This window comes from Rhineura floridana, chromosome 7 (genome assembly GCF_030035675.1).
Source record: "Rhineura floridana isolate rRhiFlo1 chromosome 7, rRhiFlo1.hap2, whole genome shotgun sequence".
NCBI classification, from domain to species: Eukaryota; Metazoa; Chordata; class Lepidosauria; order Squamata; family Rhineuridae; genus Rhineura; species Rhineura floridana.
Genome location: NC_084486.1, coordinates 11,501,338 through 11,526,729, shown reverse-complemented (window position 1 = coordinate 11,526,729; position 25,392 = coordinate 11,501,338). Strand labels below are relative to the sequence as shown.

Below are 25,392 nucleotides of genomic sequence, written 5' to 3'. Positions count from 1 at the left end.
AGTTTTTGAAGTCTAATTTACACACTACATAGCTAACAAAAACCCAACATTCCACAGTGATCACAAGCTGTTATATTACTTGGAAATCAATCTCGTTGATGTTGGTTGGAGTTGCCAGCTCCCTTCCCCTTGTGATCTGCAGCATAGTTGTTTGAAAAGAAGTTCAACTGAAATCAAAGATGCTTACTTCTTAGTAAAAGTAATTAGGATTGAGATGTAAGGCACTGGAGGCTGTGTCATGGAACATTATAAAACGTGGTCATATTTCCTTCTGTCAAATCTGATCCTTTGGATGCTCCTTTGTAGTGGTATGTCATGGCCACAATCCTAATCCTAGTCACTAGGAAATGAGTTCCATTGTATTCAGACACAGTTCTGTGTAAACAAATTAAGGATCGAGCTGTAATTATGTAGTGAATGCTTCTGCTGCATTTAGGAGGCGCTTCTTTTACTTTTTACTTTATTTTATATGTGTTTGCAGTGTAACCCCCAAACCCTTAGTAGTCATTCTACTACCCTCTGCCTTCTTTTGGAAAAAAAATATTTGGGTTTAACTTAAAATCTTTCTTCTTTACATGTAAGAATCTTTTCAAGGAGATTTCTAATCTTGCTGTAACTGTTATGCTATAATGATAGTTTAACTGAATGTAAATATCAGAAAGTTGTGACTCTCAAAGGGACATAGCAGACTTCTGTGTCTGCAGAGTATAACAGTTAAGGATGGTTACCTGCAAGCTAGTCTCCAGTTCAAGGTTCACCTCTGCCATTTCTTCAACAAGTGGTCTGAAGCAAAACAACTATGCCTCAGCTTTCCAGCCACCATATGGTGATAATGATACTGGCTTGCCTTGTTGTAAGGATTTGAGGGGTGATTGGGGTGGTCATTCTGACCCACTACATCCCCCCCCCAAGAGTGTGGGATTTCCACCATTGGTAAACAGATTGGTTGACTTTGTTTAGAATAGGAAAATGAATCAAAGACCTGCCATCACAACTTTGTAGGAGTCACATTTCAGGTTTTGTAGTAAAATTATGTACTGGCAAGAAACATCAAATGATAAAAGGAAGGATATTTTAAAGCAAGAAGCCTGAATCATGTCTTCTGCTGATTAGAATATTTTCGTATTAACTTGAGAATATAGCGGAAGAATAATTATTTAGCTGAAGAAAGTCTAGCTTTAGGAAAGTAGGTTTTTTTATGCATTGAATATATGCCTTTGACCAGTGCATGGGCTAGGTAAAGAGTTTATTTGTTTCACAACTAAAACTCCTGCAAGAAGACTATAATCTAGAATAATCTGTCTTCAGCAAGCAGTATTAACGGAAGTAACCTTTGACAATAAACAGAAATCTCCAGCATCCTGTAAGCCTTTCAGCAAGCAACAGTAGAAACGTCTGGTTTTAGGCCAGACTCAGATCTGTCTGGTAAACAGATATTAAACCAGAGCTCCCCTTTTTGAATGTAAATGGGAATTCCTAGTTTAAACAGACCAGATTTGAAGCACTGAAGCTGGTGTGTGAAGGGAAGGGGTGAAGGAGGAGTGCCTGGGCCTGTCACTTCTATCCTGGCCTGCTAAATCATAGTTAAACAAAGAAAAATGGTTACCTCCAAAAGGGCCTGTGTCTCATGAAAATATGCACATAACCAGTTTATTTATTTATTTATTGTATTTATATACCGCCCCATAGCCGAAGCTCTCTGGGTGGTTTACAATAACTAAAAACATTAAAAACAAATATGCAAATTTAAAAACACATATTTCAAAAACAATTGAAAACACATGCTAAAATACCTGGGAGAAGAGGAAAGTTGGCTATTTGCTTGTGATAATCCTTTGCTAAATTAGACTGCTGGAGTACTTTGGTTTCTTTGGGCTTTTGGATGTTGGTATTTTCTTTTCTCTTTTTCAGGAATGAACTGGAGACACATGATTAGATTAATGCTTCTTTCCTTTTCTTACCACAACAAAGCAATGATTCTCTCAGTCTCATGAGCTTGCTTGTATTCCTGCCTGGTGGTTTTCTCAGTAAACTTCACTGTGCCCTTTTTTTCTGTCCCAGGCATATTGTTGTCTGTGGCCACATAACACTGGAAAGTGTGTCCAACTTCCTGAAGGACTTCCTGCACAAGGACAGGGATGATGTGAACGTAGAAATTGTCTTTCTGCATAAGTAAGTTCAAACAAAAAATGGCCTATTTAAGCATGGTTTTTTAAACTTTAAAAAAATCATAAGGAGAATGGTTGTCAGTTCATGTGGGGCAAGGATGAGGCCTATCAGTCACAGCTAGTACCTCAATGGAATTGCGTGTCTATATGCACTTAGAAGATGCCCAGGAATCTTTGGTGAGAAGCAGAAGTTCTATCTGTTGTAAATGTGTAAGGGTTCTTCAGTAGACAAGTCGATGGAAATGATTCTTCGATGACAGTTTGGAAACCACTGGCCTATATAATACAAGGTGATATCCAACTTTGTCAGCTCACTTGCACAACAGCCATTCCACTGGCAGGAGCCCAATTCTTAGTGCAATGGAACAGTCAAATCCAAAAGATGTTTTACAACCCATAGTGCAATCAATATACTGCTATTTTGTTCAAAAGCGGTTTACAACACGTTTAAAACAACAACCATAGAATTTAAAAACCATTAAAAATACAATAAAAACAAAGGTCAATTGTTGCGAACAAAGCATGTTCTTAATTGCCTGCATAAGCCTGGTGGAACAGAAAGGTTTTCAGCATGCGTTTAAAAGTTAAAACAGAAGGTGCCTGCTGAATCTCTGTTGGCAGAGCATTCCAGAGAACTGGGCCAATGACACTGAAGGCTCAATTTCATGTGATTCGTAAATGAGCCTCGCCAACTCGGGGGATGACCAAAGCTGCTCCTGCAGAAGATCTCAGTGACTGAGCTGGGATATAAGGGTTCAGGTGGTCCCTAAGATACCCTGGACTGAAGTTGCTCAGGGCTTTGTAAATTAATACAAAGACCTTGAACCTGGTTATAAAACGTGGTAACAGTTACACTTTGTGTGCTACTACTTGTGCAACAACATCAATTCTCAAACTCCTTGCACTAGTGTTACGTTAAATTCCACCCATTACTTTTTTCCTGCTGCTTTAGTATAACTATAGATGTTATTTTATTTATTTATTTACTATTACAATCTGCTTTTCTTCCAAGGCACTTCAAGGTAGCACACATAGTTCTCACCCTCCCCATTTTATCCTCGCAACCGCTCTGTGAGGTAGGTTAGGCTAAGAGACAGTGACTGGCCCAAGGTCACCTAGTGAGCTTTATGGCTGAGTGGGGATTTGAACCCTGGTCCCCCAGGCCCTAGTCCAACATTCTAACCACACCACCACATTGACTCTCATTAAACTACTCATTAAAGAGGAATTCATTCAAATAATCTAAGAAAACTGATCATGGCTCCAAATTTACTCTAAAATCTGTCATCCTATAACTCCTAAGACTTGGAACCAAAAATCCTTCACTCTGTACTACAAAGATCCTGCCCCCGTCAAAGTCAGTTATGATCATTAACAAGAAGAAGACCACAAAAAGTTTTATATATTTTGCATGTATGGAAGGAATGTCCAACATTCAATGAACAGATGCAAAATTGGCTCAAATTAGTTTGTCATTACTTATTTCAGAATATGAATTGGCCCAGGTAATAAAGGATAAATACATTATGAATCAATCAGAGATTTTCCTGAGAAGTTATTCTACAACTGAGAATGTAAAATATGGTTTTGTTCATGCACAGAATGTGTTTTTAGCATAAGTCTACTTTTTGTCCCCATCTTGAAAATTAATCATAGCCCAGACTGTGGTAAGGCAACAATCTGAAAGACTGGCTTTTAAATAAATGTTTGGGGAAGCGCAGGGAATGACTGGATAGTTGGAAACAAGAAGCTGTGCGATCCCTGAGATTGTCTAGCCAAGCTCTAGAAAATATCCAGGCCCAAATAACCTTTAACTTATGCAAGAACCTGTTACAGACTCTCTGCTATCCATTCTCCCAGGTACTATTGTTTTGATCTTTTCAGCTTATGTTGAGGTCAAAACATTCCTCCAAAATCCACAGTTTTAAATGCAAATTAAACATTTTGGGGGGGAGCTGGTTCATACATGCATGTAAAACACTGGATTGCTGTACATACAGTATTTTAAATTCTATCTCGGGCTTTATCCAGTCTTGCAAGTAAATCCACACGTTTCTAGTACACTATTTTTTTTTTACTATCTGACTTGCTCACACTTACTTAATGCTAAATCATTTGTGGCATCCTGAAAGATAGAAAGAAAAAAGAGGGCTGCTCTCTGTCTCTTTCTCTGTCTCTCCCCCCACCCACCCACACACATACAGAGTATGAAAATTATCCTTCCTGGCTGCTTTCCTGGAGGTGATCCTGGCTTGCCACAGGTGGCTAGATGGGTGGCTTGATGTTTACAAGCTTCCAGAGGGGAAGCAGTGTTAGTTATTCATGGCTATGAAACATACTCACTTTAAAAAAAATAGTTGGAACTCAGCTTCTCCAGACAAACATTATTAATTACCCAGAAATGTCCTTGCCAATAGTAATAAATGCTTTAAAGTAGTTGCTGTTTGTCATGATCATGCCATTACAATAAAATCCCACATCAGAACTGGCATGTCTTACAGGCCAGACAGTTTTTTAAAATAGCTGTTTGCAAGGCAGTTTTGACCTGCCTGTTATCCGTTGAGTGCTGGGAGCAATTTTGAAACAAGTGATATCAATGCCCTTGACACAAAGCTATGTGGTTTCTTATCCTGTCAGTCAAAAATAATTGAATGGGTTATAATTATCAGAGATGTGTGTGATAAGGCAAAGTGCAAATGGCACAGTGGTGTTTTTAAAAAATCAGATTAGCCCAGTTTGCCAACCATGTCTTGGTGCAAATGGACAAATATATGAGCTCTCAGTGAGAAAATTGTGGCATGTTACTCCTCTGCTCCTGCTGCCGCCACAGTGCTGTAAGCTAAGGCATTGTTTGGCTTAATATCATGTCTCAATCTGGGCTCACGGTTTGTCTGTCCCAGAAAAATCATGAGCAGTAAGCCATAAAACAAACCTTGGCTGCAGCTTAGTATTTGTCTGTAGCGAGATAAACTATGAGCCCGGTTTGGAGATAATGCTAAGGTAAACCATGGCTTAGCTCATAGTAGCATGACTTCACCAGAGGAGAATCCACATGGCCATGGTCTTCCCACGGAGAACCCACACGTTTGTTCATTCACGCTAAGCTATGGTTTTGCTTAGTATTATATCCAAGCTGGGTGACTGTGTTTCTTAAAGTGGAAAATTACTATAGAAAGGATCACCTCAAAGCTCTGAGCATTTTGGATTCATTTGTTTATTAAATTTATATGCTGCCAGGGTGGTTGTTGCCAATGTAGTCACCAATGACTACATTTTCAAAGGACAATAGACATTAGGATGGCAAAATGGAAGTGATAAGCTGAGGGGAACAGAGTTGCCAACATTTGTATAAGACAATCCTGACATCTTGAGCTGTGTGCCTCAGCATATGTAGAGTCTATCCCATTCTGTATTTTAAACAGGTATCTACATGCAAAGTGAGCATGTCCAGACTCTTTCCAGCTGATTAGAATTAGCTTCTTAATTAAATCAAGAGTATAGACAAAGTGCCTCTGAGTACGTGCCATCTCTTTTCTTCAGAAGGATGCCATGTTTTATTTTTTTTAAAAAAGTTTTTACAGAAAGTAGGGAAATAACAATGAAAATAAAGAGCACATTTTTCCACTCCTGTTTTTTTAAAAACTGTATTTTGCCAGAAGGATAACATTTTGATAGGGCCAGTAAAATTCTGGATTGTTGACAACCTTAAAGGAGATAGAAATGAAATTAAAAGAGAACAAAGAACACAACCCACTCATGGTTCCTACAGAATAGGCTCCACACCTATTACAGAATTTTATAAAACTAAGAAAATACAAGAGGTGATGTTCAGAAACTGACTTTGTTCTGCTTGTTTTGTCTTTTTCTTTCTGAATTTAGTATCTCCCCTAACCTTGAGTTGGAAGCTCTTTTTAAACGGCACTTCACTCAGGTGGAATTTTTTCAGGGTTCAGTTCTCAATCCGCATGACCTGGCCAGAGTAAAGGTAATGGCTCCCTTCCATTTTCTACCATGTTCTTTGGTGTTTGTATTTAACTAAAGGTATAACTGTACTACAAAATAATAGCTATGCTGTCTCCCCAGGGGAACTTGGGGAGTGTAATTCTGTGAGGGAGGGCTAGAGATCTCCAACAGCAAAATTAAAATTACCAAGGTGCTTTGGACAAAGCCATGGAAGTTAAACTGGTATAAAAGTGATACTGGTTTGCAGTACAGATATAAGCTCTAAGCAATCTGTTGCTTCCAACTTCAGAGTGGATCAAAAGAAAACTTTCAGTTGATTATCACCAGGAAAAGAGGTGGTAGGCTGGAGGTGTGCTAGTGTTCTGGAATATATAAACTGGCACAACAGCAATAAAGGTATGCAAACGTTTGCTATTTTCATGAGTGGTGTCTTTTTTTCCATGAGAAAACATTAAAGACATGCCCCCCTACAGTTTGAAGTGGTACAGTCCAGAATTCTGCCACTGTAGTCTACCAGACTGAGATCCTAGCCTCCTTCCTGTGTTCCTCCTGTGAAGCAGATTCACACGTAAAAGAAGGCAGAAGAGTTGCACTGGTGCCCCTGCCTCTGATGTCCATGCATTAGGTATGGGTGTCTGAGCCAAGAAGCATATGCATGTAGACTTCTATGGGACTCTTGACCGCATAGAGTTCCAGTTCCCATAGAAACCTTAACCCGTAGAGGTCTCAATGGATATGTTTCCCCAGTTGAGACATCCACTCCTAATGCGTAAATGTCAAAAGTGAGACCAACAACATGATGTGTGTGTGTGGATTCTCTTCGCGCAAATAACATGTGAAGGGAGATCCTATACCTAATTTATGAAAAGATTCAAGAGTTGACATTATATCACCCATACCATCCATCCTTGGAGCTTTTCTTTTGAGGCAAATGAATCCCCTTGTTTTCTGTCATGGATATTTCTTGACCTGCAATAGTCTGAAGGACCAATTCCTAGGGTTCCTGGTACTTTTCATAACTTTTCTTCTAGCTTGTCAAAAACTTCACAGAGGATTCTTCTATCCCTCCCCACAATCCAAGGAGAAGTGCCACCCCTCCCGGCTTTCTACCCTACCCATGTCTATGAAGTTTCCATCATCAGCAGAAGTGGCTTGCTTGGTGGAGCAGAACTGCAACACTGGCTTCCCAGCTGTAGTGTGGCTGTTGCTTACTGTGTGGGGGAATGGCAGGAAGGTTGGGACTGTGCGAGTGTGCACTGGCAGGGCCAATCTGGCACTCCTGCCAATGTGTCTGACCTCTCTACGGTCTCACCCCTCCCCTCTGGATGAGTGGCAGTCACGCTGCTGCCTGGAAGCTAATGTTGCACCTCCACTTCACTGGGTGAGCTGCTTCTGATCATTAGGAGTCTTCCTCTTTCTGGAATGCTGTTATTGTGGAATGCAGGCTTTTTGGGTCTAGGCTCCTTTGTGTAGCCGATATGCTGTTAGAGTGGTGGATTTGAAGGACTGGAGAGACCTCCTTGGTGTTACCTGCATGCACTTGCACACACACACACACAGTGCAGAGATTAGCGGGTTCCATGAAAGCTCATGAGGTTTGGATAAATTTCTTTTAAACATCAGATTGCTCTTTATTTGTGTTTTCTTTCGTGTCCAGATAGAGTCAGCAGACGCGTGCCTAATCCTTGCCAACAAATACTGCGCTGACCCAGATGCTGAAGATGCCTCCAATATTATGAGGTAATTTAGAAGAGGGTATTTTAATTTGATCTTACTTTACAAAATAAACATTATTCCATTTGGCAACATGAGGCAGTCACCTTAGAGGGCAGATGCTGGGGTGCAACAGCTTTCTTGCTTTTTCCTCTCGAAGCCGTTGGCCATTCCTCTCCCCTGGAGAACAGAGCTATAGATGCTACATATCATGTGCTACTTTCCCCCACACACACACAATACTAGCTTGCTGCCTCAGATGTGGTGGAGGACCAGGGGTGAATTAAGATTCAGCTTCTGTATGTGGAATGGGGAATGTGGAAAATGAAAAATAAAAATGTCTTGAGATGGCCCTACAAAAGGGCCTACCAAATAATGCAGAAGCCCAGAGCCATGAACACAGTTCTTAGACTGAGTTTCCTTTTATATATGACATCTACTGTGAACCTTTGGAATATGGTGAGTTAAAGGTGGTGGTGAGGATTATGGATGTCCTAGAATTCCGCCCAATTCAGATTTGGTGCTGAATTTTCTATTAATTTGCTTATTATCTGTCATTGCTGATCGGATCTTTAAGTAGCAATTTTCTGTGGCTATTTTTGAAAAGGGTTTTAAAAAACCCATCTGCCTCTAAAATATTAATATTAAGGACAAGAATTTTATCGATACTTCCTTATGTTTATTGATACTTCATTTCAGAATTTCAATATTTGTCTTAAAATATCCATATTTCCTTTAAAATTATCAATATTTCCTGTAAAAATATCAATATTAATATAAATATTTTTTGTGAGGGGAAAAATAAATCAGTAAAAGCAGTGGCTAGTAGAAAAAGAACAAACTCAAATCAATATCAGCCTGTTAGGTTGGTGGAATGCTTTCAAACCGGCACTAGCTAATGGATCCTGTCCCTAGTGAGGATGATATTATTACTGATAATACTTTCCTCTTCCTTTCTCTCCTTTTTGGGAAGAAATGCTTCCTAACCACAGAAATTGGAATCTGGCAAAATAGGAACTGCTCAGATTCCAGGTCCAATATAATAGGTAAGAATTGCTGAGGCCCTCTCCTCTCCTCTGCCGCCCCCCCTCCCAGTGCTTGTGAGTTATTTTACTGAGTGACCAGCAATGCAATGCATACTTCATAGAGTCAGAATCTGCCTCTTCTCCCCCCCCAAGTATCTTAACCAATGTGATTGCAGTCACCTTCACTATTGTTGTCACACATTTTACGAGTCTGTGTAAAACTTCCACTTATGTGGTTCCTTGAGCAGCCTCTTTAGCGTATAACAAAAATGGATCTCTGTTATAGGAACCACGTGAGAGGGAAGCCTTGATTCAGAATCCAATTAGCTGTGGAGCAACCATGATAGAAACAGTTTGTTTCTATCTTGCCTTGATAAACTGCTGGATTTATGCCTGGCCCAACCTTTATTCACCCCTGAAAAATATGGCTCCCAGTGTGGGTGGTGCTGTGAGTGTATGTGTGTGTGTGTGTGTTTTAAAAAATAAAAATGTTATGGTTCAGCTCAATGGCAGAACGGTAGCAAAGAAATTGCAAATGTAGAGTTATAATAAGACAGGCTTTCTTATTATTTGCATTGTGCTCATACAGATCTAATTTAATGGAACCAATCTGCCCTTTTTAAAAACTAAAATGTCAGAGATCCACTAAAAATGAGCTAACACAGTGAATTGGCCTGTGTTCTGAACTAATTTTATTGAGCTGCCACATACACACATCCCGCAAAATGAAGGCACAGCCAGGAGAAGCAATTTAAATTCAAGGAACACTGAGGTGGGGGGTGATGCCCATTCTTCTTTAATTGTATTGACTGCCATTTTGAGGAGAGGTTCTCAAGGGAGCAATACAGTAAGCAAGCACAGCTGCTGCAGAATCTCTGCTCATTTGGATGGGGCTTGCAATGAGTTCTTGCGTGAGCCCCAGTGAAAACCAACTGAAGTTGAATAGCAGCAATGTTTCATTTGTAATATCAACAATTCTAGGGCTTAAACGAAGAACCTCATGGCCAAAGCTATGACTTAGTCTAGTGAGCTATTTGGGACTGTGTTTGCTCAGGAGGCAGAGTCCTCTTCAGAAACAGGGGACTAAGAGTATGCAACTTCAGTCCCTAAGCTTAGCAGACAGGATATGAAGCCTCTGAAGTGGCCAGGCCTGGTATAAATATCAACGAAACGTATTTTCTGCCTATGCCGCCTTCTACACTTCAGGCTCCAACCCCCAACTTAAGCAATTGACCTCAGGGACTCTGGGTTGGAGAACACAGACTGGATTTGTGTACAGCCACCTATAGCCCTGGCATGATATGACTGATAACTCACACCTTTTCTTCCCCCACAAGCCAGTGTGGGCATATTATCCCCAGGCCAGAGAGTGTGGGTACAGAACTACCACCAGTGCTTCCCTGCTCATGTCTGGGCTGTGATTTGATTAACCATAGCAGCCCCAGCTGGGAACTAGTCAGTTCAAACAGTTCCACTTTGCCATGGTCATGTTTCCAGAAGAAGCAGCAGTATAGCAGCAGGACACATTGCTTGTGGGCCCTGAGTATGACTGGATTTATTTTTTCGGGGGGGGGGAGATATAACAACTTTGGTTGCTAAACAGACAGCAAAGTTGTGGAATATGTCCCCCCAACACACACACACACACACACACACACACACACACACACACACACACACACACACACACTGCTTCTTTCATTTTCCGAAGCCACATTTTAATCTGGTAGAACTCTTGCTTTGATTTTAAATTATATACATAGATTAAAGAGAAATCCAGACGCAGGTTAGTGACCGTTTAAATGGATTCCATGTGTTTAATTAAAAAAGCAATATGGGCGAACAGTTATTGGGTGAACAGAATCCTCTTGCGTATTTGCAGAACAAACAAGTTTGATTCAGTAAAACTGAATGCTTAATTAAATGCTTCAGTTAAAAAAAGTTTTAAAAGGAGAATTAGAGTGGGATAAAGATCTTTGCAAATCACTGCTTGTTTGTCAGAAGAAGCTATGCGACCAATTTTGTCAAGTTCATGCTTGGCTGTGGAATATATGAGGAATACATTTCCCTTCACCCCCAGTAGCTGACTAGGAATCTTCATTTGTAGTATTGCTACCATAACATTCATTCTCCTGTGCATGTAAAAGATGATATCAGGTGGGGTAGCTAGCTCCACCTAGCGGTTGAAGGCAAAAGAGCACTGTTGAAGTTTTTCTGTGGGTCAGTTTCTGGTCTGTGCCTGTTCCTGCCTCAGTTTTCTTTTGCCTTCACCGAACATGGTTGGACTGTCTCTGCCTCCATTGGTTCAGACCTGTATTGTTTTTCTTGTGTGCTGTTTTTGCGTTATTTCAGTGATTGGTGTTATTTCCTTTACTGTGCGTTCTGTCTTTTGTACTAACCTTTCCCCAAGTTGAAAAAAAAGACCTTGTGTTCCTTTTCTTGAAAGTTTACTTCACTGCAAGGATCCGCCAGTGCCCCCCCAAGTATTGGGAGCCTTTGGCCTCTTCACGCTCCCCCCCTCCCTCCCACGCCAACATTGATTCTGTCTCCGTTAGGAGCAAGCCACAGCAGCAGCCACCTTAACGTCTGCACCTGCCTTCCCAGAGGAGGCAGCATACCTAGCACACACTGAGGCTTTTGCGCCCTTTGCCAACGGCCAGCCCTTTTTTCTCACGCTTCAGTGGTAGAAGGAAGCGATGGACGGTCGCCATTTTTCCCCACATCCTGCAACTGCCGTCTCCCCCCCATCAGAAAACCAGTGAAGAGGACGGCCACAGCTGCTGGTGGGATCTGCCTTTCCCCCCCAAGCCACCACGTTAACAACCTTTTAGGAGGGCAGCTGTGAACTTCACCACCTGCAGGGGCACCCCCCCGCATGTCTTTCCAGCAGCAGTTTCCACGGGTCCCTTTTTACCCCTGTAAGCCCCACAGCGCGTTGCTCCCATGGGGAAAGCAACCCGTAAAACTGAGAACCCCTCAAAGAGGATGAAGCCGCTCCCGCCCCCACCTGCAGCAGACGCAGCACCAGTGCCCCTTCCCAGCCAGGTCACAGGGCAGTCACATACTTCGGGGGATCACTCAGGAACAGTGGTAGCCCACCCCTCTACTGTCAGGCACGAGGTGGCTGAGGCACAAGTTATGGTGGGCAGGGTGGCTATGGAAGACAATATTGTTTCCAATAAGATGACTAGTAGAGACAGGCAAGGCCCTGTTCAACAGCCAAGGACCCAGAGGGACCTGGAATCCCTATCTGATGAGGAAGGCAGTCAGCCTCACCCTTCTTTGGACACTACTTTTTCCACTACTTCCTCTCCTGAAGCCTTCACAGGCTTTTTGGAAGAACCAAAGATCCAAGAGGCAGGGGGGGGGCAAAGGCTCCAGTCTTCTTACTCTCAAGCTCAGCCTATTCACTTACACCTCTCAGCTCACTTAATTCAACAACTAAAGGAACAACTCAGGGATTCCCTCTTAATGGATCTGGCTAGAGATCTGTCCTCTCCATCTATTCCTCAAGTTCTTTCACAGGAAGTATCAGCGCCCTCACCCCCTCTGGCTCCAACTGGATCACAGCCTTCGCAGGGCCCATCTACAGGCCTCTTAGATGCAACACCGCTCCCTGCACCTAGCTAATGTCTCGGAGATTAAGAAAAAGAAAAAGTCAATGCTGTCCTCCAGGAAAAAGGATGACAGAAAGTCCTTTCGTCGCTCATTCCACCCATATCAGTTGTCTTAGTCCTTTCGAGGCTCAAGGCCGCATGGAAGACCAAAGGACGCCTGCTCCAGCCATCCCTTCTGGAACAAATAACACAACCATCCTAAAGCTCAACAACACTTTCCCAGTCAATTGGGATTTGGGTCCCAGTCACAGGGAAATAAACATCAATTCTGACACCTCCATCTCGCCAGTGGGAGGTCATCTCCAATGCTTTGCTCATGGGTGGAAGGACACGTCTTCAGAGCAATGGGTCCTTCTCACCCTTCGGTATGGCCTATGGTTGGAGTTCACTTCCACCCCTCCGCCGAGATTCATTCCATCCCCTCTCTCAATTTCTCCACTCAAGAGGGAAAGAGTGTTTTGCAGGCGGTCTCCCATCACATACAAATTGCACCTATAGAGAAAGTCCCAGCAGGGGAGAGATTTTTGGGAAATTACTCTCTATTCTTCACTGTCACGAAAAAACACAGATCGTTCAGGGTGGTACTAGACCTCAAGGGTCTAAACAGATTCTTAAAATACCGCAAGTTTCACATGGACACCTTACTTTCAATCAAGGAGGCCCTAAGGATGGGGATTTTCTCTCATCTATCAACCTCATGGAGGCCTACCTTCACGTCCCAATCTTCCCACCTCACAGGTAATACCTTGATGGAGAATTTTTCTCCATTGGGATCTTTTGCTGGGGTTCCTTAAAAAATATATTTGAGGACACAGGCTTGAAGCAAAAAGGTAGGCCTTTATTCTTTACAAGCAAATGCAGGGTCACCTTCCCAGAAACTTCGAGAGACTGCACTGAGGCACTGTGTGCAAGCTCTTTTATAGTGTACAGTTACAGCATGTGACAGTGATTCACCAATCTCACGAGTTCCTGCCCACACAACATCACATTCCTCCTCTCTACAATCGTTCCAAACCAATCAGAAAGCATTAGGCAATCCAGCTCCTGATTCCAAGATCCTGTCCATCTTGTTAATATGACCATTGCTCTGCTGTCTTTCAAGACTAATGAATTTGGGGGCTAGTTGGAACAGTTACTATTGTGAATATGCTTTCAAGCATACTTGGTACAGCCATTGTTTCATTGTTTCTGATGGGTCAGGCTGACTCAGGTACACCTGCTTGGGTTTTACCTCAACTCAGGTAACTGAAATCTCATGAGCATCACAGGTTTTTAATAGCTATAGGGGTCTTATATGTTCTTATACTTTCTCAGAAATCCCATTTCCTTGCTTATAAAATACACAATTTATGAAAGAGGATTTTGTTTAAACCACTGAGCCACATTTTGAAGCCACACAGACTAAGGAAAAGACTGGGTGACTCTGGCTAACTAGTATCTTTCAGCCTCAGAGATATAGAGGAGGCAGGCCACCCCAGAGTACCTTTTACTTAATGAAAACATACTTATAAAGTTGTAAATATAACACACTGGGTTATTTTAAAATCATTGTAAAATCACACAGTTTGTCTCATTATAACTTCTAATACACGTTTCATAATTTCCCCGCTAGATGGCATTATTCCTCTATACAAGAAACCTATGTCTTTGGATCAAAACCAATATCATATCAATCACTGCTTACCAATTTAAATGCTTGCCTGAATTAGAACAACAGACCAATTAATATATGTCAGTCATGCATCGGCTGAGTCTTGGCAAAGAAACAGAAGGTCCCTGTGACCGCTGCCTGCTTCTTTATCCACGCACCTGATTTTAGGGCCTCTGGATTTTTACTTGGTTCCTTTTGATTTTAAAACATATTGTCTAATATCTATGTATATATATATATATGTGGATGTATAATATTCCCCATTAACCTCCAGTTCACAGTGGGACAAGACCATTATAAATTCAGGGCTATGCCATTCGGCCTGTCATCTGCCCCCAGGGCATTCATGAAGATCGTGGTTGCCTTGGTGGCACATCTCAGGACACAGGGAATTCATCTCTTCCCTTGGACGACTTTCTGATCTGCTCCCTGTCATTGGACAAGGCCTGGGAGGACCTCCATGTCACCTTGGCCTGTCTAAAGGACCATGGCTTCTTAATCAATGAATCCAAGAGTCACCTCTTTCCGTCTCGATGCATAATACATCTGGGAGCGACTATAGACTCGCACAAGGGCCTTTTAAGGTTGTCCCAAGAAAGAGTCAACAAGATATGCAAAGCAGCGTCGAATATCCTGCCCTCCAACGCAGCAGACCTAATGGAATTAGCAGCGGTTCAAGGATTGATGGTCTCCACATTCCAAACTACACCATGGGCATGTCATGATTCCTGCACACTTCCATGGGCACTCCTACCCTTCCAAAGTGACATAACATCCAGACACCATCGCAAAGTAGCTCTGTCACCATGGATTCGGCAGTCGCTGGTCTAGTGGACTCAAGAACACAACCTGTTAAGAGGCGTTCCATTCCAGGATCCCCCTCGAACCCTGATTACGTCAGATGCCAGCCTATCAGGGTGGGGAGCCATCTGTGATGGTCAGATGATTCAGGGCACATGGTCGTCACAGGAATCCATACTGCCGATCCATCTTCTTGAACTTCGAGCAATCCATCTGGCCCTCAGACACTTTGTGGAGGGCAGGTGGTTAGGAGCGGTGCTCATCAGAACAGAACGTGTCAGCCAAATCTTATTTAAACCGTCAAGGGGGCACATGCTCCCACCTTCTCCAGAAGGAAGCATCTCTCCTCTTCCAGTGGGCGGAGAAGAATGTGGACTCTATAGTGGCAGAATATCTCAAGGGGGAGGACAACAGCCAAGCAGACTGGCTCAGTTGGGAGAAACTGAATCAGGGAGAATGGATGCTTCACCTGGGGGCCTTTCATCAGATAGTAGCACATTTTGGCTGAATTCAAGTGGACCTGTTTGCCACCAGTCGCAATCGGCAGGTAAGGAGATTCTTCTCCAGGTATGCAATGCCAGACACGGAGGGGATAAATGCCTTAACATCCCAGTGGCCTCCAGGCAGGCTGTATGCCTTCCCTCCACTACCAATTATTCCTAGGGTGATCCAAAAATGTCGTGGACAGCAGTTCTACTAGTTGCTCCCTGGTGGCCAAGGAGACCAGATCTCCTCGAACTGTTGGTGGAACCCCCATGGAAAATTCCTGTAAGGGAGGACTGTGAGGCGTCCTTCCCTGGCTCTCCCTGTCAGGTTCCTACCTGCTCGTGGTTACTGCCTGTCTCTAGGCACCACCAGGGACTCCACCAGTCCGGACCGCACTCTCTTCTGGTTTACCTATCCGCTCTAGCACAGATCTCAACAGATCCCCCTGCTAGGCAACCACCAGTCACGTCCTAATACTAGTATTCCCAGAGACTCTGAATACTGGTATTGTTATTCTCTTCACCGCTGCCACCATTTGTTACAGTTCCCCTTCAGCCTTGGTCATTACCTTACCCTCCCTTCTGGTCTGTGAAACCCCAGCCAAGGATCAGGCCTTTGGTAAACCAAATTAAGTATTTATTAAAGATAACAAAGCTAACAAGATTAACAAGATTTCTTCTTAAGGCACATAAGCATATGGTTTTACTCAATACTAATCCGAACTCCACCTCCCTCCTTCTCCACTATCTCCTGGCAAACAACTCTCTCAAACCCCACCAAGCAATCCACTCTTTCTCTTCTCCCCCCCCTGATTCCACTCTCACTCTTCCTTTTATACATTCAGCCATTTTAAACACTCAGCCAATCATCTCGCATTCTACTGCCCATTCACTCCCCCTCTTTCACTCCACTTACCATGTATCTTCTAAAACAACAACACTTACCATATATACATTAATATAGGAACATCACAAGGACCTGCTCTCTCAAGCGCAGCTTCTTCATCCAGACCTGGAGTGGTTGGCACTTCATGTATGGAATTTGAATGGAAGCGACTGTTAAAGAAAGGTATTTCCTCACAAGTGCTGAAAACCATGATGGCTTCTAGATAGCCATCCACAATCAGAATATATGAAGGCACATGGAAGGCCTTCTCATCCTGGTCACGGAAAAAAGGAATTCTTCCTCAGAATGCGGGGATCAACTAGACTTTATCTTTCCTGCAAGATGGCTTGGCATTGGGTCTCAGACCTAACACCCTCAGATGCCAGGTTTCAGCCTTATTGACGATACTCTCCAGATTTCTGGACAATCCACTGGGATCTAATCCTTTCATCAAACTTTTTCTCAGGGGAGCAACGATATCAGCACCACCTACTGTTCATCGCTACCCGACATGGGATCTGCACAAAGTGTTAACAGCCCTTCAAAGACCTCCATTTAAACCTCTGAGTCAAGTTTCTCTCCATTTGTGTCAGGCCCAGGATGTGACTCAGGAACCAGACCAACGGCTGTAGTTAATTCGTGTTTTATTAGGGTAATGTCCAAACAAAGACTGCGTTTTCTCATGAAGCAATACAGGGATACAGGTCCTGCGGCATTGGGAGAAAGTTGACAGAGCAAGGGACTTCTTCCCGCCTGTTCTTTAAGAAGGGGCCAAACGGGCGCGCAATCTTTCGCTCCTCCTTAACTGCCCCTCAGGTACTGCCCGCTTTCCCCCCTTCTCTCCTGTCTTTTCAGCTGTCTGCATGTGCGCGGTGAGGGGGGAAGCATCACCCCCTCCTCTTCTGAAGTTTCCGATTCCAGGATGGGGGATAGGGGAGGGGCTGATGGTAAACTGCCTCCCCGCTTTTTGGCTGTGAGCAGCCCTCCCTCTTTCCCCTCTTGCTCTGAGCCTGAAAGAGGGGGAGGCATGAGAATGTCCAGGGAGGGCTCAGGCTCCCCGTCGCTGAGCAACCTTATCACTGGCAGTTCCTCTGTTTCGTCTTCGCTCCAAAGGGGGGAAGTTCCTCCCCCTTCCCTCTGCCATCCATCCGAATACTCTTCTCCCAACTCTCTGGGATCCAGCTCCCCGGGATTGGGACCCCAGCTCTGCCTTCCGACACCATCCCCCCTCCCAGGCTGTGCCCCCCTCCCCTTGTCTGGCTTGGGACGGTGGGGAAAACGTTGATGGAAAAGTTTTACCAATTCTGGAGCATGCACATCAGCTGCATCTTCCCATGATCTGTCAGCCACCCCATAGCCTTTCCAGTGAATCAAGTACTGCAGCTTGTGGCATCTGATCCTGGAATCTAAGATCTCCTCAACTTCAAACTCAAGCTGCTCATTTACCAGGAGTGGAGCTCCGGGAGGTTCCTCCGGCCGTAACTCACTGGGAGGGGTGGCTTTCGTTAAGAGGGATCGATGGAACACAGGATGTATTTTAAACGTGTCAGGCAGCTTCAGTCGGTACGCCACGGGATTGATTTGAGTTTCTATTTCAAAAGGACTCACCCTCTTGTCTTGTAATTTTCTACATTTGCCCGGCATCTGGAGGAAGCGGGTGGACAGCCATACCTGGTCTCCCGGTTGAAGGGGGGGCCCTCCTTCCTGTGCAGGTCAGCAACTCGCTTGTACTCCGTTTTGGCTTCGTCTAACTGCTGTTTCAGTGTCTGTTGCGCCGCTTGCAATTCCTTAAGGAAGTTCTCAGCTGCCGGTACCAGCATTCCTTCTGAGCTGCTTGGAAAGACTTTAGGATGGAATCCATAATTAGCGAAGAACGGGGTTTGTTGAGTGCTGGAGTGCAGAGAATTGTTGTAGGCGAACTCTGCAAAATGCAAATATGATACCCAGTCAGTCTGTCGATAGGACACATAACTTCGTAAATATCTTTCCAAAACGGCGTTCAAGCGTTCTGTCTGCCCATCTGTCTGGGGGTGATGGCCGGAGGAGAGTTTTAATTCCGTCTGCAACTGTTTCCACATTGCTCTCCAAAATTTGGCTGTGAACTGAGTTCCTCGGTCTGAGACTACGCTGTTTGGCAATCCATGCAGCCGGTAGACTTCTTTTATGAATAACTTGGCCGTTTCTTTAGCCTCTAAGGCCCCTGCACAAGGAAGAAAGTGTGCCATTTTGGTAAGTAGATCCACCACTACTAAGATGGCTGTTATTCCTTGGGACTTGGGACAGTTATAAAATCCATGGAGAGGTCCTTCCAGGGTTCGTGTGGGACAGGCAACGGTTGTAACAGTCCTGCTGGTGTCCCTGTTTGTGTTTTTGTCCGCAGACAGACAGAGCAGGACTTTACATAACTCTCAATATCCCGACGCATTTTAGGCCACCAGAAGTCCTTGGCCACGTTCTGAATGGTCTTGTAAATCCCAAAGTGTCCCGCTGTGATGGAATCATGACACTGGCGTAGGATTCTGAGCCTTAATTCCCCTTCTGGCACATATCTGGCGGCTTTGAACCATAGCAGTCCATTTCTCCAGTGAAAGGTTACTTCTGAGTCTTGACCTTGTCCCGTCTCCTGCTGATATTTTAGCATGTCTGCATCTTTTTGTTGTGCCTTTTTGAGTTCCTCTTCCCATGAAGGCTGGCATACTCCCAACGTTAATTTCTCTGGCGGGATTACGTACTGAGGCTGGTCCTCGGATTCACTTTCTTTGTATTGTGGCTGTCTGGATAAGGCATCCGCTCTCTGGTTTTTGGCTTGGGCATAGTAAGTAATCTGGAAGTTAAACCTAGTGAAGAACTGGGACCATCTTATCTGTCTCTGGTTCAGCTTTCTGGCTGTTTGGAGGCTTTCAAGATTCTTGTGGTCGGAGCGCACTTCAATTCGATGAGAGGTCCCCTCTAGGTATTGTCTCCAGTTTTCAAAAGAGTCCTTGATGGCCAGCAGCTCCTTCTCCCAAACTGTGTAGTTCTTCTCTGCAGGCTTTAACTTGCGAGAGAAGTACGCACAGGGGTGCAGCTCCTTCCCTTCTTGGTCTAATTGTAGCAGGAGCCCCCGATGGCAAAATCTGAAGCATCTGCTTCCACTATGAAAGGGCGGTTCGGATCAGCAAAGCGCAGAATGGGCTCAGTAGCAAACCTTCTCTTCAGCTCCTCAAAGGCCTCGGTGGCGTTCTCTGTCCATTGAAACTTCTTCTTCCCCCTTAAACAGTCAGTCAGAGGAGCTGTTAATTTGGAAAACCCTGGAATGAACTTTCTGTAATAATTGGCAAACCCCAAAAACCGTTGTACATCCTTTTTGGTGACAGGTTGGCCCCAGTCCAATATGCAGCTTACTTTCCCTGGGTCCATCTCCACGCCTTCCGCTGAGATTCGATATCCAAGGAAGTCTAGAGACTTGAGGTCAAATCCACATTTCTCTAATTTAGCATACAGGTGATTTTCTCTCAGTCTCTTCAACACCGTCTTCACATGCTGGTCATGGTCTTCCTGGTTCTTTGAGAACACCAGGATATCATCTAAGTAACAGATTACATACGTGTCCAACAAGTCTCTAAACACGTCGTTCATGAATTTTTGAAAAATTCCTGGAATTCCACAAAGCCCAAACGGCATGACCAGGTATTCATACTGTCCGTAAGCGGTCAAGAATCCTGTTTTCCATTCATCTCCCTCCTTCATTCTGATCAGATTGTACGCTCCTCTCAAATCCAACTTCGTGAAGATTTTTGCAGAGCGCAGTCGGTCCAGCAACTCTGAGATCAGGGGCAGCGGGTAGCTGTTGGGGATGGTGATCTGGTTCAATGCGCGATAGTCGTTACAGGGTCTGAGTTCCCCCCCTTCTTTTTCACAAACAATAGTGGCGCTCCAGCAGGGGATTGTGAGGGGCGTATGAATCCTCGCCTCAGGTTTTTATCCAGGAATTCCTTCAGGGCCTCCCTCTCATTCTCTGTGAGAGAGTAGATTCTCCCTGATGGGATGCTGGCTCCTGGCACTAGGTCAATCGCACAGTCATAAGGGCGGTGGGGGGGTAAAGTCTCTGCCTCTTTTTCATCAAACACATCTTTGAATTCTTCATACTTTGGCGGCAGGGTCACTTGCTCGATCTCTTGCACTGCCCCCGCTAAGGTGTTCTTGATTCCTTCAGGTTGACAGTTCTCCTGGCAATACTGTGAGGTGAACCACACCACCGCCTCCTTCCAACTTATTTTGGGTTCATGCTTTGCTAGCCAGGGCATTCCCAGAATCACCTCAAAGTTCGAGAGATCTGACACGTATAGCGAAATGAACTCTTCGTGCCCAGGGATTTGAAGTTTCACTTCCTCCATGGCTTGTGTCACCCCTCCTGACTTCAGGGGTCTCCCATCGATAGTCTCCACAGCTAGGGGAGCATCCAGTTTCCACCGGGAAATTCCATGACGCTTGACTAACTTTGCATCAATAAAATTTGTGGAGGCTCCACTGTCAATTAAGGCAGTGGAATTAAACACCACTCCTCTGGAAGTTGTAATCCGAATAGCCAAGACCAACACCCCCTTTGAGGGAGGTTGGATCGTTGGGGGGCCTTTATACAACGCTGCCCCCAGTCCACCGGCCTGCACGTGGACTGGGTGTTCTAGTTTCCCGACGGCTCGGCTTTCCCCCCTTTCAGTCCACAGTCTCTGGCCACATGGCCCGGCTTTGAACAATAAAAGCATAAACGTTCCCGGCGTCGTCTTTCCTTTTCTTCTTCCGACAGTCTTGGCCTAGCCCCTCCCTGTCCCTCAGTTGCATTACCTGCCATCCCTGCAGTGGGAAGGGTCTTGTTGCGGGATGCCAAGGCTGAGTATCTCGGGACCTCCTGCTTCCTTTCCAGGCGCCTTCCTTCCATCCGGTGATCTATCTGTAGGCATAGCCGGATGAGCCCTGGTAGGTCAGCGGGGGGGGGGGGAGGTCCTGGCCAACTCATTCAGGATTTCAGCATTTAATCCACTCCGGTACATAAACATCAGGGCGGCGTCATTGTAACCAGTTTCCTGGGACAGAATTTTAAAAGTGTTAGTGTACTTGGAAACAGTCCCTTTAGCTTGCTTCAGAGCGCCTAGTTGCCGCGCTACTGTTTCAGCCCTTTGCGGGTCTTGAAACATCTCGGTCATCTCCTGTATAAATCCTCTGTACCTTCCTAAGACAGTATCCTTTCTCACGAGATACGGAGTCACCCATTTTGCAGCTTCTCCCTCCAGGAGGCTAATCACGAAAGCTACTTTAGCCCCATCGTCTGGAAATTCCGTGTGCCTGACATCCAGATATAACTCACATTGAGCCACGAAGGTTGCCAACTGATCACTTTGTCCCGCGTATTTTGGGGGCAATCCAATGGGAACCTTTACTACGGCAGCTGGAGGGGCTGTTCGCATCTGGTCTATCGTGGCCTTCAAGGTTTGATTATCCGTCTTCAGCACCTTGACTGCTGCTAGCAGGGCTTGAACATCCGTCTGCAAATCAGCTACCTTAGTCCTCAAGAGTTCCACTTCTTCCGTCTCAGAAGTGGGGTTCGTCCCCCCCGCTGCTCCCTTTGACATCTTGTCCCAGTCAAGTGAAGAGAGCGTTGAGGGTGATTTAGGTGGTTCTGTCAAGCTGTCAGGCCCAGGATGTGACTCAGGAACCAGACCAACGGCTGTAGTTAATTTGTGTTTTATTAGGGTAATGTCCAAACAAAGACTGCGTTTTCTCATGAAGCAATACAGGGATACAGGTCCTGCGGCATTGGGAGAAAGTTGACAGAGCAAGGGACTTCTTCCCGCCTGTTCTTTAAGAAGGGGCCAAACGGGCGTGCAATCTTTCGCTCCTCCTTAACTGCCCCTCAGGTACTGCCCGCTTTCCCCCCCTTCTCTCCTGTCTTTTCAGCTGTCTGCGTGTGCGCGGTGAGGGGGGAAGCATCACCCCCTCCTCTTCTGAAGTTTCCGATTCCAGGATGGGGGATAGGGGAGGGGCTGATGGTAAACTGCCTCCCCGCTTTTCGGCTGTGAGCAGCCCTCCCTCTTTCCCCTCTTGCTCTGAGCCTGAAAGAGGGGGAGGCGTGAGAATGTCCAGGGAGGGCTCAGGCTCCCCGTTGCTAAGCGACCTTATCACTGGCAGTTCCTCTGTTTCGTCTTCGCTCCAAAGGGGGGAAGTTCCTCCCCCTTCCCTCTGCCATCCATCCGAATACTCTTCTCCCAACTCTCCGGGATCCAGCTCCCCGGGATTGGGACCCCAGCTCTGCCTTCCGACAATTTGCTATCCTTTAAGGTGTCATTTCTTGTGGCCATTACTTTAGCCCGTAGAGTGTCTGAGTTGAATGCCCTATCTGTCCATAAATTTTTGTGTGTTTCATAAGGATAGAGTAGTCCTACACACAGTTCCTTCCTTTCATCCCAAAGTACTGTCTACCTTCCATTGCCAACAGGAACTAGTATTGCCATCCTAGTGCCCTAATCCTGTCCATCCTTCAGAGAAGGCCTGGCACTCTCTGGATGTGAGGAGAGCCCTTAAAGTTTATATTTCCAAGACAAAGGCGATTTGGAAAACAGATAATTTGTTTGTTTCCTTTCACCCAGCATATCTGGGGAATAAGGTGTCCACTTCTACACTAGCCAGGTGGATCAAGGCATGGATTTCTTTGGCATATGCCTCTCTAAGACTAGCCCAGCCAGCAGGGATAGTGGCTCACTCCACAAGAGCGGCAGCCACATCAGCGGCCTTTTCTCACAGTGCCCCTCTAATAGAGATTTGTAGGGCAGCAACATGGGCCACGGCCAATACTTTCATTAAACATTACAAAATAGATGCCTATGCATCGGCTGAGGCAGCCTTTGGGAGGAAAGTGCTACAGCCCATCCTCTCAGACCAATAGTAGCCACAGCCCAGCAAATTTTCCACCCTACATGGGTCAGCTTTGGTGTGTTCCACCTGATACCATCTTTTACATGCACAGGAGAAGAGACATTTGGTCTTACCATGAAATCGGTCTTCTCTGTGCATGTCAAAAGATGGTATGAGGGCCACTCCCTAGTGGGACTGGGCTGCCATTATAAGCACTAGTAGGCCTTTGGCAGAGAGTGTATGTGTACTGTTGTCTTGTCTCTATTAGTGTGTTTTCTATTCTGTCTTGCTCATTTATGGGCTTGTCATTGAAAACTGAGGCAGGAACAGGCACAGACCAGGAATGGACCTGCAAAAAAAGTCAACATTGCTCTTTTGCCTTCAACCGCTAGGTGGAGCTAGCTACCCCACCTGATATCATCTTTTGATATGCACAGAGAAGACCGATTTCGCGGTAAGACCAAATGTCTCTTTCTTTGGTGGAGTCTTTGGAGATATATTACATGGGGCACGGGAGAAAGACAAGAGGACTCTTCTTCACTGCACCCCGTGGGTGCTGAACTGTTCCTGTTTTGTCATACATCTGGAAACTTGTCCCTTAGTCATCATTATCTGCATTATCACAAAGGGGTCAGTTCAAAGATGAGTCATAATGCCCTCCTTTTTTGGTGGGGGTTACTTTTTGCTTCCCTAGAAATACAGAATTGTGTCAAGTCTTCCTGCTTTCCTTCCAGCAGATAGAATATAGCATCATCTTAATTGTTGCCTCACTTTCATCTTGGGATATAAGTTATCATGTAAATAATGACAGGAAGTATTATGGCTGGTGTGTATGTGTTCTATAGAGAAACACAATGATCAATGAATGGCCCAGGAGAATAAAAAGTGGATGTGGCTTAATGGGGAAAATGTGGATTAACAGCTAAATAATGCTAAACTGTGGACAAGCCCTGAGATTGTCATATTTGGTCATAGGGTCATATTTGTAAAATTGTTGTTGAATGAAAATGACAAATGTTGACTTATTTTATTTCTTTTTAGAGTAATTTCCATAAAGAATTATCATCCGAAAATAAGAATAATCACCCAGATGCTCCAGTATCACAACAAGGTAATAGAAAGCCTGAGGGATGCTCATCTTCAAGCTTTCTGTTGTAACACCTCTCTCATAAGTTTCACTGGTGCACAGGAATTTATGAATAAAGCTAACACAGTTATGTTCTGGTTAAACTGTAACCTTTCATACCTTTCAAACCTTTAAGGATGGTTACAACCTTTTGTTGCACATATGACCACCACCTACACTTAATTAGTTGTAAAATTCTCACCACCACCTGGCAGAATGATACAAATGGCTACGCTTACTCTAGGGTGAGAGAGCTGACCCCAAGATAGCTTCCTCATCTGTAAGGGATTTCTGGAACAAGTCTAATCAGTTAAGTCTTGATTAAAAAACAGATAAACAAACTACTTCAGGTTGAGCTTTCTTTGCTGCTAAGCAGTGTGGATAGTTTTTCTGTGCATCAGGGTTGAATGTGGGGTAAAATATGTAGTAAAATTGTAATTGTTTTTTGATGTGATTAATCTTAAACCTGCATTTCCACTTTTAATTTTCACATGGAATGTAGTTCCCCTCCTTTGCAAATGGGGTCTGTATTAACATGCTAGTTGCTCACAGTACGGAGGCTGTGCATGAAATCCAGAGACATTTTGTGGCATCTTACTCACCTTGGTTGATTACAGGTGTAGCCCATCCAGGTTTCAATGGATGATGATGATGGCAGGTTGCAATCGTGTGACATTCTATTGAACACGAGGTTGACAAAACCATCACAGAAATAATATGATGTGTTGCTACTTTTTTAATGTGAGAATTTATATACACATCAGTTTTTTTACTATAGCCACCCTCTTGGTACACATTTGCATGGAATCCTGCAGTGTAAATTCATTCACAACAGTTGCAGCTGCTCTGCTTATCACACAGCTAACTCTTGCCAGAGTTTTGTCTTGCATTTATATATTCAATACCATCCAAATATAGAAGGGGATGGAATCCCACAATTGGGGCACCTGCACTGAGAATGCCCTCTCTTGCATGTTGAGGTGGCACTGCTAAGAGGGCATCCCCCACATATCTTTGCCTGGCAGAGGAACCATGAACCATCAGGCATGCTTTGAAATTTGTGAGGCTG

The 25,392-nt window shown here is 44.5% G+C and overlaps 1 protein-coding gene across 10 annotated transcripts in view; it reads left to right on the top strand.

Moving 5' to 3' along the window:
• KCNMA1 (potassium calcium-activated channel subfamily M alpha 1) overlaps nucleotides 1–25,392 on the top strand; it is an 848,545-nt gene that overhangs the window by 592,295 nt on the left and 230,858 nt on the right. For all 10 annotated transcript variants that reach the window (XM_061634884.1, XM_061634892.1, XM_061634879.1 and 7 more), the window contains 4 exons: nucleotides 2,062–2,172; nucleotides 6,048–6,153; nucleotides 7,789–7,871; nucleotides 24,239–24,308. In XM_061634884.1, coding sequence (XP_061490868.1) covers nucleotides 2,062–2,172; nucleotides 6,048–6,153; nucleotides 7,789–7,871; nucleotides 24,239–24,308 — 370 coding nt within the window. The remainder of the gene's footprint in view (nucleotides 1–2,061; nucleotides 2,173–6,047; nucleotides 6,154–7,788; nucleotides 7,872–24,238; nucleotides 24,309–25,392) is intronic.